General features: G+C 36.5%; 1 protein-coding gene across 7 annotated transcripts in view; it reads left to right on the top strand.

The window, feature by feature from the left end:
• Window positions 1-13,258, top strand: part of PHF3 (PHD finger protein 3) — a 50,910-nt gene that overhangs the window by 14,337 nt on the left and 23,315 nt on the right. For 2 of the 7 annotated variants that reach the window (XM_062626108.1, XM_062626111.1), the window contains exons 2-5: window positions 3,752-3,886; window positions 5,298-5,372; window positions 5,999-6,160; window positions 7,453-9,274. In XM_062626108.1, coding sequence (XP_062482092.1) covers window positions 6,019-6,160; window positions 7,453-9,274 — 1,964 coding nt within the window. In that variant the 5' untranslated portion in view covers window positions 3,752-3,886; window positions 5,298-5,372; window positions 5,999-6,018. Of the gene's footprint in view, window positions 1-3,748; window positions 3,887-5,297; window positions 5,373-5,998; window positions 6,161-7,452; window positions 9,275-13,258 lie in introns of all 7 variants that reach the window. The other 5 variants (XM_062626105.1, XM_062626106.1, XM_062626110.1 and 2 more) reach the window with 4 other exon arrangements.

The raw sequence follows: 13,258 nt of genomic DNA, 5'->3' as shown, positions 1-13,258 counted from the left end.
GGATTAGAAGTGCTTCTCCTGGGGAGGATGATAGCATGGAATCGTAGAATAGCTTGGGTTGGAAGGAACTTTTAAAGGTCATCTAGTCCAACCCCCCCTGCAAGGAGCAGAGCAGGGACATCTTCAACTAGACCAAGTTGGTCAGAGCCCTGTTCAACCTGACCTTGAAGTTTTCCAGGGGTGTGGCATCTATCGCCTCTCTGGGCAACCTGTTCCAGGTGTCATCCTCATTGTAAAAAATTTCTTCCTTATATCTAGGCTGAATCTACCCTCTTTTAGTTTAAAACCACTACCCTTTGTCCTGTTGCAATAGGCCATCTAAAAAGTCTGTCCCTGTCATTTGTAGAATCTTTCTTGAAGTATTGGAAGGCTGCAGGAGGGTGTCCCAGAGCCTTTTAGTCCACGTCCTCCTTGTACTGAGTATCTCATAATCAAAAGTACTGGTGTGTGACAAACAATAAGGAGTATAGAATGGATATCTGTTTCCTATCTATTGATAGGAAGAACTGTATCAATACCAGTAAAGTAGTCTTGTGTTCATGTCTTGGCCTGAATCCAGTTTGTGCTGGATCAAAATGAGTCCTTCAGTTAGGTTACATTGTGGATCTTTGTCTACTCTGTGAGCTGGCTTGGTGATTGCCACTGAGTAACTGAATAGGGTTGTCTTGTTCAATTTTCATTGAAGTTACATATTTGGAGAAGATTCTTTGCAGGTGATCCTGGTAATGGCTTTGAGCAGATGTAGAAGGAACTCTGACCTTCTCATAAGCTGGAAAGGTTATGGGTCAAAATAACAGATGTTATGCTGAAATCCTTTTAGGATGTGTTTGTGAAGAGTGACTGCTGAACTGTGAAGATGTAGCTGAGTTGCAGGTTTGTGGAGTTAGAGAGAGCAGATTGCTGCTCTTATAGGACAGTTAGGAAGTTTTCTGTATTGAATGAATCAAGGTAAAAGCTGTCCACAGATCTTATTATTCACTGCAGCTCCTAGGAGCCTTAGCAGTAGTGGAAGAAGCAGTTTACTGAAGTAGGTATTAGCAGTAAGACCTACTGTTGATAGGGGAAGCAGATACATACGCTGTCTTTGCCAGTTGAAGGACATATTTTGACAAAATGAGGCTTTTGAGAGCTAAGTGTAACCAAAGTTCTTGAAACAAGCAGAAGTGTCCGATACCATGTTTTAGGTGTGTGTTTCTGGTCATCAGAGTGGTCTGGTGGCTGTTTTTCCAAGAACTGAATGACTGACACAGGAGGGGCACTTTGGCATTTTTAATGTTTGCGTGGTATGGGTGGGTGTGGAAGTGTGGTTCTGCTGTATTGTGGGTTTTTTTTTGTTTGTTTCTCCTGAGCAATTCATTGGTCAGAAGTGAAAACTTCTGAAGCTTAGAATGTGACTTAACTCTTGAGAGCAACACTTTTTTTTCAGCTTTGGATGGTACCCTAGTGATAAGTTTTCTGATTTCTTCTGTAATTTCCTGCTGGAAGACATGCTGGAACCTTATCCACTACTTTTATAAGCTTGTGAGCATAGCAAGTCAGACTGGTCACATGCAGTTGAACTAAATAACCAACACTCACACTACATTTGTATTTCTCAGCTATCACAAGTTCCATAGCTTTTCAGGATGTCATTTACTGGGGCAGTTTGATTATACATGTAATAGAGGTAACGGAATTTGAATTGCGTATCATCTGGAAACATTTCTGGATTTAATAATAAAAAATCAAACCAATTTAGTTTGAGTGTTTATTAAATCAGGTGTTTCTCATTAATGATGAGGAAAACTGACCCTACAAGAGTGTACTAAGACTCTTAAGGACATCTTTTAATTGTCCTTTTTTTCCTGTCCCTCTGTATTGCTGCTGGGAAATTGTTTCACTCAGATGCAGTCTGTTCTTTCTAGTTTTAGACTGTGTTTTCATGACTTCTATTGAAAGCAGCATTACCTCTGCTAAAATCGTGATCACCTACTGAATCTCTGAAGCCAAACCAATTGTTTTGACTACAAGTGTGTCTTTTCTTTAGATAGTGTCCTGTTTGGGCGTGTAAGTCATGGCAGGCTTTTTTCACTAAATCCAAATGTGTGTGTATTTTTCCTCCTGCAGATGAAATAATTTTGAGTGTAACCTTCAGAATGCAGCCCAAAATTAAGTCTAATGTTGTTTCTCTCAAGTTTTCTTACCTCTTTATGCCTTCCTTCCTCCAAGCTGTCCATGCGAACAGTTGTACAGTTTCTTGTGACCAAGGTAGTAACTTTCCTGTATAAAATTTAAATTTACTATATTGGTATTATACTTAGAACCTGGAGAATGTTTATTTTTCACTCTTTTCTGTTTGTAGGTAAGAAGCTACCATTTGAAAGCTTTAGTTATTTATTCCTTTGGATCAGTTTTATTAATGGAGAGAGTTTGGATGTATAATAGGATTTAAAAGGCAGTTCATGTATTTATGAATGACAGAGCTCATATAAAGGCTCTCTTCTTTATAAATTAATGTGGTTTAAAGTGCTTGGTTTGGTGCTGTGTTTTTACTTTGTTGATGAAATTTGTTCTTTACTACTCCTCATTTCCAAAGTAACAGGCCTGTGGCTAAAGAACCATAAACCAGTAGCCCTGTGATGTAACTCCCGTCTTTTTTTGAAAGATGCATGTTTTATTAAATTTATTAATCCTAGTTGATTTTCATATGTTTTATTCAAAAGAGAAAATCCCTCTACAATTCAGAGATTAATGAAGAATAGGAGTAAATCTTCAGTGTTTCACATGGTACTTATTGTGATTCTTTTCTTACACTGGGCAGTCAGTACAGAGTACTCACAGGCAAATTCTTAAGCAGGTTACAGGCTTACAGGAAAACTTTTGTAAAACAGTTGGAATTCGGTGTTTCCTTACATAAATTATATCAGTGGCCTTGTTTCTCTTGCAAATACATTTTTTTTTTTCTAACAGAGCATTTTTAATTCTGTCTATTGGATGTATGCATCACAAATGTCAATAGAAAAATGTTTTAATATGAAGTATGCCATCTTCATTTGCAGTCTAGAGACTTAGTAATACCTTAGTATTTCTAATTTTGGCTGAAGAAAATCAAAGGAAGACTTGCATTAATAAAAATAAAGATTTATAAAGTTCTAAGATTTTGATAATGTTTTTAGGGCTATTTTCTTCTCTGTCCCTCTTTTACTACCAGCAAGTAAGGGTTGTTTTGCTCAGTTTTACATTGCTGAAGAGTTAAAAAATGGCCATGCTTTTGTTTTAATGCATGGAAAATTTTACTTTAAACTTGCAAGTGAATTTTTTTTTTTCTGCATGTTATTCTGTTATTGTATAACATAAACATCAGCACAGCAGTTTGGAAATTTAAATACTTCACAAGTAATGGAGAGACTCAAAATAATGTGAAGGCCAGTGGTGTCTTTTCCAGTACAAATATGTTGACTGTGACTCATAATTTCATTGTTTGCAGCTTGTTCAGTTGTACACTGGTGTACAACTTTTTCTATTCACGTTTTTTCCTTTATTTTTTCCTTTCTTTTATGTTTTATCCTTCTGTCTTAATTTCTGTATTACTGAAATAATCTTAAATATTACTAAGATCATCTATATCTTTCTAGTTCTGTCTGGTTTTGCTTTTGTTTGTTTACTTTTCCCAATGCTGTTTTTCTACTTCTGCTTCTTTTTTCATAATTTAATTTCCTAATCTCCTCTGTTATCTATTACTGTTCTCTGTCCCTTTTTCTCTTCCCAGCAGGGTCTGTGTCGAATGCTCCTCATCCTGGGGCCTCATGGGGCTGTACTAGCCGAGTTATAGCTCAGGTGGTTTGAAATTTGCAAGATTCTGTGCTTCAAATTCCTCTGTAAAATTAAAGCTACAGCACAGAGTCTTGTAAGTATGAAAATACTTTAATTCTAATATTTCAAACTGTCTGTCAACAGTAGACTAAATGTGTCCCGTTTGTTATTGATAAAGGAGGGTGTGTAAATTCAGTAACTTGAGCAAGAACATCATAAAGCCCTGAACAATGGCAGCCCTGAAATCTGCTCCAGAGCTGTTTCAGAAGTCTGAGTAGTTTTCATTTGTAATGTTGTCTTCCATAGCTTGGTAGTTTAGTTTTACAGTGAGGAAACATAAGAGGATCTGAAAGGAGCCTCCTTTGTCACAGTCTATTCCCCAATAGCAGTTCCACATTTTGAAGGAATGTTCTTTAATGAGAATGCTAATACCAAAGTGCAGAGCAGTTGGTGGGATGCCTCTGAGAACACAAGAATGAGCAGCCGGAATTAGGATGAGTCCGTCTTGTTCAGTTTTCCATCTTGGACAGTGGGAAGTATTAGATATTTAGGGGAAAATAAAGTGTAATAGGGCACTTGTAATGTCATCTTTTTGCCAGTGTGTCCTTTTCCCCAGGAGGTAGCTTATAGCAAATAAGTGATTAAGGAATATTTGGATGAGTGAAGTAAGATCATCTTATCAGTCCTCTGGAGCTTGTGTGTGGTGTTTGTTACATAAATACATACACATAGACATAAAGGTGGCTCTGTGTATTGGAAAGTGAAAGTTGCCAGTAATTTAATGAAACACACTTTACCTGTAAATTGATGTGCACAATACAGTAACTAAAAATTATTGTTAAAATGAGTAAAATTAAATTGTCAGTTCAAGAAACTCCTAGCTTTCAGCTCCTGGCAACCATCTAATTTTGGAGTTCAGAGTGCGGATTACCTGGTACCAGGGTCAGGCTTCCTTAAGAGGCTTTTTAAAATCTTAATACTTGAACTTTAAAATTACCAGGTGGTTTGGTTGGCTTTTTTTAATTCTTCATGACAGGTGCTTGTGGATTGAATTACAGGCTTGATAGTCATTAGGAGCAGTGTTCTGCAACTTCCAATTTTTGTTATCTTAAAAGTATGCTCATTATTGTAGTGCCTTTGCAAGAACATTATTTTTTTTAAGTTGTAGTAACATCAGACTTGAAAAGGAGCAAGAATTGAGAGATTTTTTTGAGACAGTCTAAAGATTTTAACAATTTTTAATTTCTATTGTTTATTTTGATTTCTAAGGTAAATTTATTGATTTAAATCAGTTTTAAGTAAGCAATTGATAGAAATTTTTAGGTATCTTATTTCTATCATGTGAGGTAGTTTATCTTAAAAATGCTTCTAGTTAGTTTCCTGAATAGTGAAAAATGGGCATATTTGGTTGTTTGGAGTCTGTGCTGTATTTGTCAGACCCTCCTACATGTTTTGTAAAGTCACATGGGTGTTTGGCTTGATCTTGCAAATTTCTCATTCCACAGGGACCAGGATTCATTAATCACACATAGGATCTTGCGATAGGAGAGGCTACCATTGCAGAACTAAACTTAGAGAAGGTGAGGAGAATGGCTGGTACAGTGGCCTGTCTGTTAGGAAATTTATTTGCAGGGAAAACCTCTGGGATCCTTTGTAGTGGAGGTTAGGCATTTAACAAAGATAATATTCTTGCTCTCCTGGGAGACTAGTGCATGCTGCACTCCATACTCTTCCCAAAAGGGGTTGCAGATATGTGATGTGGGTGGGACTTAAAGTTTTAAAGTTGTGTCCTGTGAGAAAACTGTGATTTTTAAACTCTGCACTGCTGGATCAGCTCTTTCTGCTGTTTACCTTTCTTCACTTTTTCTTAGGTGGGAAGGGACAGTGAGGGACAGCTGATCCTCTAAGACTGGGGACCTTCCTGTGGCAAAAAAAAAAACAAACCCAAAACAATAAAAAGGCAAGTCCACCAAAAAGCTATAAGGAATAAAGCTACAGAATTTTAAGCTTTGAGTAATAGCTTCTTCTACACTGAAACTGCCTCACATGGAAATTTTTTCTTGCGTTACTTCATTTTTTCCTGTTTGTTTTTAGATGGCAAATTAATTTTTCCCTGTCTCTTCCCCTGTCTTGCTTGGCATTACAGCTGCAGTATTTGTGATCATTTTAAGTTTTAGGCTCTTTCTTGTTTGCTTGTTTTTTCCAGTGGTTGGTCTTGATGATATTATGGATGAAGAAGGAGTTAAAGAGAGTGGGAATGACACCATCGATGAAGATGAGCTTGTTTTACCTAACAGGAATTTGAGGAGCCGTTGTGAGGAAACATCAGTCACATCACCAAGAAAATCACCACGATTAATGGCACAAGGTGGGCATTCAATATATTATGTGTATTTGCACATTTAAAGTAAATTAAATTTTTATAATTCCACACCCCCAACATTTATAAGCTTAAAGTAAAGCTTTGATGTTTGCTTCTGTGAATTCAAGTACAGATACATCATTTTTATACACTGCAGCTTGAAGTCAGCATTCATAGAGTACTACTCAGTTTGAGTTCCTGTTTGATAAATATTTTGTGTCCACTTTTTGGCCAGTGGTCCTGATAGGAATTTTTAAGATTTTGATCCTTTTACCTGCATCAGGTTAGCACTGTGGTTCTTCACTAACAAAAGCATGGTGGATTTGCAAATAACATTGGAATATTAGGTTAGCGTGTTTCTTTATTTTAAATTAAAATTTTAAATGTAGTGATTTTTGTTAGTGTATTTTCTTCTTGTTTTAAATAGTTTTATAGCAATTCCAGTCAGAGTCTTCCATCAAAATATTTCAATATGCCTAAGTATTTTAATCAAATTTTAAATTGTGTGGCAGCTAGTTTCTTATGGTTAGGGTTTTTCTAACTTGGTGAATTGATGGAGTTATTTACGGCACTGCTTATTCCCCCTGTAGTGTAGGCTGAGTTAAAAAAAATAAAGTCAGAATTTAAACAAGAGCCTGTGGTACAAAGCTGATGAGTATGCTTTTTAAAAAGACGACGCCATGCGGGGATGGTGTCTTGTTTAGAAAATGTAGGAGATGGCATCAAGTGAGAATATGATTGGATCCCAGATTCTGGTACTGTGTTGTCTAAAAGCTTTGTAAGCTTCACAGCTTTACTTCCAAACACAATATAACTTACCTGTGCAACTTTTACTTGAGGTAGAAAAAATTGAACTGTAGAGAAGTACCGTGGATTTTGATTGCCTCTGTTCTCACTTCTGTTTTGTTATATACTATTCAGAACTTTTGTAGCCATTAGAATAATGAGGACTTACCTCCATACTGTAGTAGTGTAAAATTGAAATGCAAGTAATTTACTACTTTTTAAAGTGGACAGCTGTGACGGCTTTTTGTGGATTTTGTTTGTTTTTTTTTTGTTGCTTGTTTTTGTGGTTTTTTTGTTTGTTTGTTTTTTTTTTTTTTGGAGGGGGGTGTGTTAGTTTGTTTGGGGAAGGGTGTTTGGGTTTTATTTGGTTGGGTATTTTAAGTTTAGTAAACACCTAAGTTGTAAGTTCTCTTTGTGTCCAGTAAGCTAAATCAGTTCTATTCTACATAGGTCTTGTATTTGCAAAGAGGAGGATGCACTATAGCTAAGATATTTTCTTTCTCCCTTCCTAGAACCAGTACGGAGTTTGCGACAGAGCACGCTAGCCAAGCGTTCAAATGTTGCACCTCTAGTTAATACCAAGAAATCATCTGTAAAAAGTGGATCTGCTCCAAAAACTGGACAGAAACAAGAGAGAAGTCCAGCTAAAGAGACAGATGTTGCTGCACCCTTGAAAGCGGAGCAGCCTAAAGAAGTTAGGCGTAGTACAAGAAGATCAGGACAGATAGAAGGAACTGCAGCAGCAGTTACAGCATCCCAAAGTAATACAGAATGTTTTCCTGGTCCTGAACACGTGAACGAAGTAAAGTCTGAAACCCCATACCAGGCAAAAGTTGAGGAAGCATCCCAAGAGTTAAGTTGTGCTAGTTTAGCAGGAGCCTGTTTTCCTTCTTCTGGAGAAACAAAGGAAATAACAGAGCTTGCAATGAAGACTGAATCTGAAAGTGTTGAATCAGTTTGTTCAGTATCTGCAGATACTGAAATTGCTGCAGTTAAAAATGAAGCAAATGATGTGCTTGATTCAGTGGTCTCTAAAACTTCTTCAGAAGAAAATACTGAAAATAAAACAGAGGAATTGAAGAAGAAAACAGAAGAGCACGAACAAAGTGGGGTAACTGGAAAAGCTAATGATCCATCTAGTGTTTGTGTGAATCCAAGTGAAATCTGTGAGACCTTTTTGAGTTTGTCCAGCTCTGTAGAGGAGGGGGTTGATTGTATTTTAGGTTCCCAGAATGTGGAAGTTCCTGATGGAAATATGCTGTCAGTAAAGGAATGTATAACAGAACTTGCAGATAATGACAAGGAAATGGAGAAAACTGTAACTTCATCTGAGAAACCATTGGACAGTACAGATTTTGATAATAAAGACTTAAACAGCAAAGAGTTTACTTCTGCTGACCCAGGAATTAGCATTTTGGAAAGCGTTGATCTTGACCAGGCAAGCCAAAATGTACAGCAGCAGATCAGTACTAAAGCAGAAAGCCCTGAAGCATCAAAGTCTCAGGATGATGATAAACAAGTTAGCATTCCATCAAAATGTGACAAGAATATTAGACCCCGGCATAGTAAATCTGTTCCACAGAATAAACAAAATCTGACTCCAGGTACTCGACAGAAGTCGGGTGCAGCGCAACAAGAAATAACACGTTCAAGAGCAAGAGCTGGTCTTACAGTTTCAGGGCTTCATAGTCCATATTCAGCAAGTCTGAAGCGGAATGCAGATGATCAAGAGAGCCATCAGCATCCAAATAACCCAGTTAAAATTAGAAAGAAGCAGTCTGACCTGAGTTCGAAAGCAAAGAGCTGTATTTCAGGGGTGACTGTAAAAAAGCAGACCAATACAATGCTGAAGAAAATACCCCGAGTCCAAACTTCTGGGCAAGTACAGAAGTCATCAATTCAAAGAGCAAGTGAGAAATCTCCTACTCATCATAGCTTTTCTAAAGATACCCACCACTCTGCACACACATTGTCAGGGCATGTTTCAAATCTTGGTCAGAAGCAAGCTCAGGGGCAGAAACACCAGCTTGCAACTGTTCTAAAACCAAACAGCTCCACAAAGGAAGAGGCAGAGACAAAAGATCCCACTGTTGTAGAACATCTGAAGGAGGATGATAAAGAAAAAAACAAATCAAAACGAATTGATAAGAATCTCCAACCTCGCCAGAGAAGAAGTAGCAGAAGTCTTTCACTTGATGAACCTCCGTTGTTCATTCCAGATAACATTTCTACGGTTAAACGGGAAGGCTTGGAACACACCTCTGTTAGTGAAAGCAAATATGTTTGGGTGCCCAACAAGCAGTGTGGCTTTTGTAGAAAGCCACATGGCAACAGGTGTGTGTAGCTTTGTGTCTGAGGAATTTATTGTTGGTCTCAGAAGATAATTTTTTTTCCTCTTTTACCAAATGTTTCATGCTTGAAGAAAAAAGGCATAGCCTCATAATGGAATACTGTCTATTGCACTGTCAGTTAATTTCCTTTGCCTCATAATGGAATACTGTCTGTTACACTGTCAGTTAATTTGCTTTGCACTCGTACACTTCTATGTCTTTTAAATAGAGTAGTAGAAACTAGTTTGACAAAAAGAATTTACTGAAAATGCTTTGTTCTAGGAATAAATTTGTTGATGAATGTGTAATTCTGCTATGCTGCTAAAATGTGTGCTATAAACTTGACTTTTTTTCACAGAAGAGAAATAAGGCTAAGATGTCTGTGTTCCAGATTGTCATTTCCTTCTTAACAGAGACTTCTTAAACTGAAGGATTACTATCATCCCCCCCAAAAAAACAAACCACCCCCCCCCCAAAAAAAAAACAAACAAAAAACAAAAAAACAAAGTAGTTGTTTACATGTGACTTTTATCTGGTAGAAGTGTGATTCTGTTTTTTGTTTTGTTTTTTTTTTTTTTTTTGTTCAATTTGTATAATCATTGTTCCTGCCTATGGTGAGGGGTTGGAACTAGATGATCTTAAGGTCCTTTCCAACCCTAACTGTTCTATGATTGCTGTGAGGCTTTCCTGTCACAGGAGTACTGAAGTAGTTGAGGGGAGTGGTAGAAAGACTGTAAGTCTCAACCCCTGGAAAACTTCTGTGTAGGGCGTATCTGAAATTGTCTTTAACTAAACCTAATAATGAGTTTGTGTCTGAAGTTGATAATGTCCCTCTGTGGCACAAGTTACTCTTCTACGCTGTAAGTGAACTGAAAAAGGCCGTTGGGTTTCACTAATGAACTGTCAGTCCAAGACTAAGAATTCCTTTACTACCACTTGTTATTTTCTGGATTTAATATTGAAGAATTTTTTTGAAGTTACAGTTCTACCTCCCAGCCTTTTTTATGGTGTTTTTGTTTTGTGGGTTTTTTTTGGTTTGGTTTGTTGTTTGTGGGTTTTTTTGTTTTGTTTTTTGTTTTATGAAAGCATATCTGATTAGTCTTTTCCTTATGTGAAAGAAAACGGTAATTTTCAGTGAGTGTGCTTTAGAACTCCATATATCAGAGTGAAATATGGAACAATTACCTTTGGTGCCTGAGATTTTTATAGCATTCATTTGTAAGAAGAGCCTTTGTGAGTTTTATTGACTACTTACATAATTTGAAAAGCTAATACATCAAACTCATTTACTGTGCATCTAGAGTAACTGCATCGCTGTGGCCTACTAAAAGAATTACAGCTATATTTGCTCTGCCTGGTTGGTAAGAATTACCTGATTTAAGGGGCACTCGGGCTTAGTTCTGTATGATTTTGTGCTTTTATTTTTTTGTTCTCATTTTTTTGTTTGGTTTTGGTTTTTTGGATTTTTTTGTTTGTTTGTTTGTTTGTGGTTTTTTTTTTATGCTTCTTTTGTTAGGGCTGTCCCTTTACCATTTGGGCCTCTATAGCAGTGTTTAATTTTATGTTATAATATTGCTTAAGTCTGTGCGCTTTGCATTTCCTTAGTTTTTATTATCTCATGTATTACCTTAGTGATTTTTTTGTTGTTGCAAAATATGCTTATTTGGGGTTTAAACTGCTTTCTTAATGTCAGTCTTGTTTTTTTGTTTGGTGATTTTTTTGTTGTTGTTTCGTTGTTCTTGTTTGAGTTGTTTTTAACGTTTGTTACAAAACTGCTGGCAACCAGCAGTTTCGGGAGAAAAGGAACAGATTTGCTAAATGTAAAAATATACAGAATTCCTGTATATAGAATATGACTGAGACACACTAGTAGAAGTGAGGAAGCTTGCAGTATTGAGCCTCGTGCTTAATAATAGAAGACTTAAGGTTGTCATTCCAGCACTTTTTACCATCACTATTCTAAAAAATGTTTTAATTTGTTCACGTTATTTTTATTTTGTAGCTGTATGCTGCAAATAAAAACTCAGACTTTTCAGATTCATTTGATGACATGGAGATACAAAAGGAACCAGAACTTGTATCTCAAGTGCCTTAGCATTTTGTATGCGTTTAATTATTAGTGCAAGAGCAAGAAAATGTTTTTAGTATAGTGCAATAGAAAAAAAATCTTAACACGAATTTCACTTTTATCCCTTGGAAAAACATTAAAACTATCAAAATTGAGTGTATGGATATGGGGGTTTCATTCGCTCTGTGGATTGCCTTTCTAGGAATTTTTGTTTCCCTTTTCTGCCAGCCTGGCTGGTCAGTTTCCTGTATGGTTTTTTTTTTATTCTTTTATCTGATCATTGCATAGGAGAGAGGAGAAAGTGCAAGACACAAGTATTGTCAAATGACAGTAAGTTCAACAAATGTCAAAGCCAGAGCTAAGATCTGAAACATTTGTGATTTTGTCCTGCTTTATGGTTATTTGAACTTTGGAGATTTTAACAGTGCTCTGGTAAAATTGACCAGAAAAAGAAGTTGAACTGAAGTTGCAACCTCAAGTTTGGAAATAACGTGCATAGGAGCTTTGTAGTACGTCATGTTAATGTAACACATTTAGAATTCAGGCTGCGAATTAATTGTCACTGGAACGTTTTTGTATTCCCTACAAAAAATGAAAAACGGGTAGCTTGCTGTAAATGTAATAGTAAGCTAGGAAAATTGATTTGGGTTGAAGATGTGGAGATGTGTTGGAGGTGGTTTCATCAGCTTTGTTTGTGAGCAGAATCACCAAAGGGGGATGCTTACATAGGCCTTTCACACCCCCAGAGTAAACTTACTGTGCCTGCTGAAAGAGTCAAAGTATGCTTACCTTGCACTGCCAGTGCAATGGATTTGGCTGTAAAAGGAGAAACCCTTTTTAAAAAACGTGACTTGCATGATCAAAAGAAGTTTACAAGTTAGAACGTGTCTTGATTTTTAAGAGGCAATATTTTTTTTTTCTTTTCCTGTTAATTGCATTCTTTAGCACCTGAGCTTTAAACAATGGCTATTCATACTTTGTTTTCCACTTGTCTTGATGCTTATAAGCTGGAACCAACATAACAGGTTTTTTTTTGTATCTTCATTACCCAGAGTGGGTAGCAGTGTTTGGCTTTAGAACTGTTTCAGTCTGTTGGCTTGATGTATGTTGATTTGCCTTCAGAGATTTACCCTTATAACAAAAAATTGTACTTTCATGTGAAAACTAAACCAATTTTTTTGGGGGGCAAGTCAGATAACTATGGTGTAGCTTTGTACTTAGTGATTTTCAGCATATCTGAAAGTAGGTTTTTTGTTTGCTTTTGTTCCAGTGCAAAGTTTGAATTATTGCTGTTACTCATTATGGTATTGCTTTCAATTTCTTTGACTTTGCCATTGTATCGTATTGCTGTTAGATGTTTTCTTATCAGCTAATATAAATCATACATCTAGATTTTCATTGATCTATAGATGAAACGTGTATGGATATGCATATCACATAAATGTTACAGACTGAAGTTACTACCTCAACTTCTTGATGAGTTCATGCAATGCTGAAAAGAATAAGTCTTGTCACAAACAGTTATTTTTCTGAAAACAGATTGAAGGTGTTTAGAGACAGTTAAAGAAAAAAACAATTTTATTTCTTGACATAGAACTAAGTGAAGGTCATAGCTCTGCCGGCATTGAGTAATCTACTGATGTAAGATTTCTTCTTGTATGCCTTATATGTCCCCTTCCAATGTAAAGGCTCCTATTACAAATTTCTCCAGTTTTCACCATATACGTTCAATTTATCTGCAGGCTGGAGAGCTGAACTAATTTCTTTTTTGTACAGATAGACAAAGCCTAACTAATGTTTTGCAGATTGTCTCCCTTGCCTTCACCAAGTCTTGTTCAATCGAAGAAGTTCCACCAAATTCCAGTTAATGATTCATAGTACCTAACTCGAGATGCTCTGTTTCTAAGCAAATTTTCTAGA

Source organism: Pezoporus occidentalis, unplaced genomic scaffold (genome assembly GCF_034315485.1).
Source record: "Pezoporus occidentalis ecotype Australia unplaced genomic scaffold, CSIRO_AGI_Poc_V1 ctg29, whole genome shotgun sequence".
NCBI lineage: Eukaryota > Metazoa > Chordata > Aves > Psittaciformes > Psittacidae > Pezoporus > Pezoporus occidentalis.
Note: the sequence above shows the minus strand (reverse complement) of the source record. Positions and strands in the feature narration are given on the sequence as shown.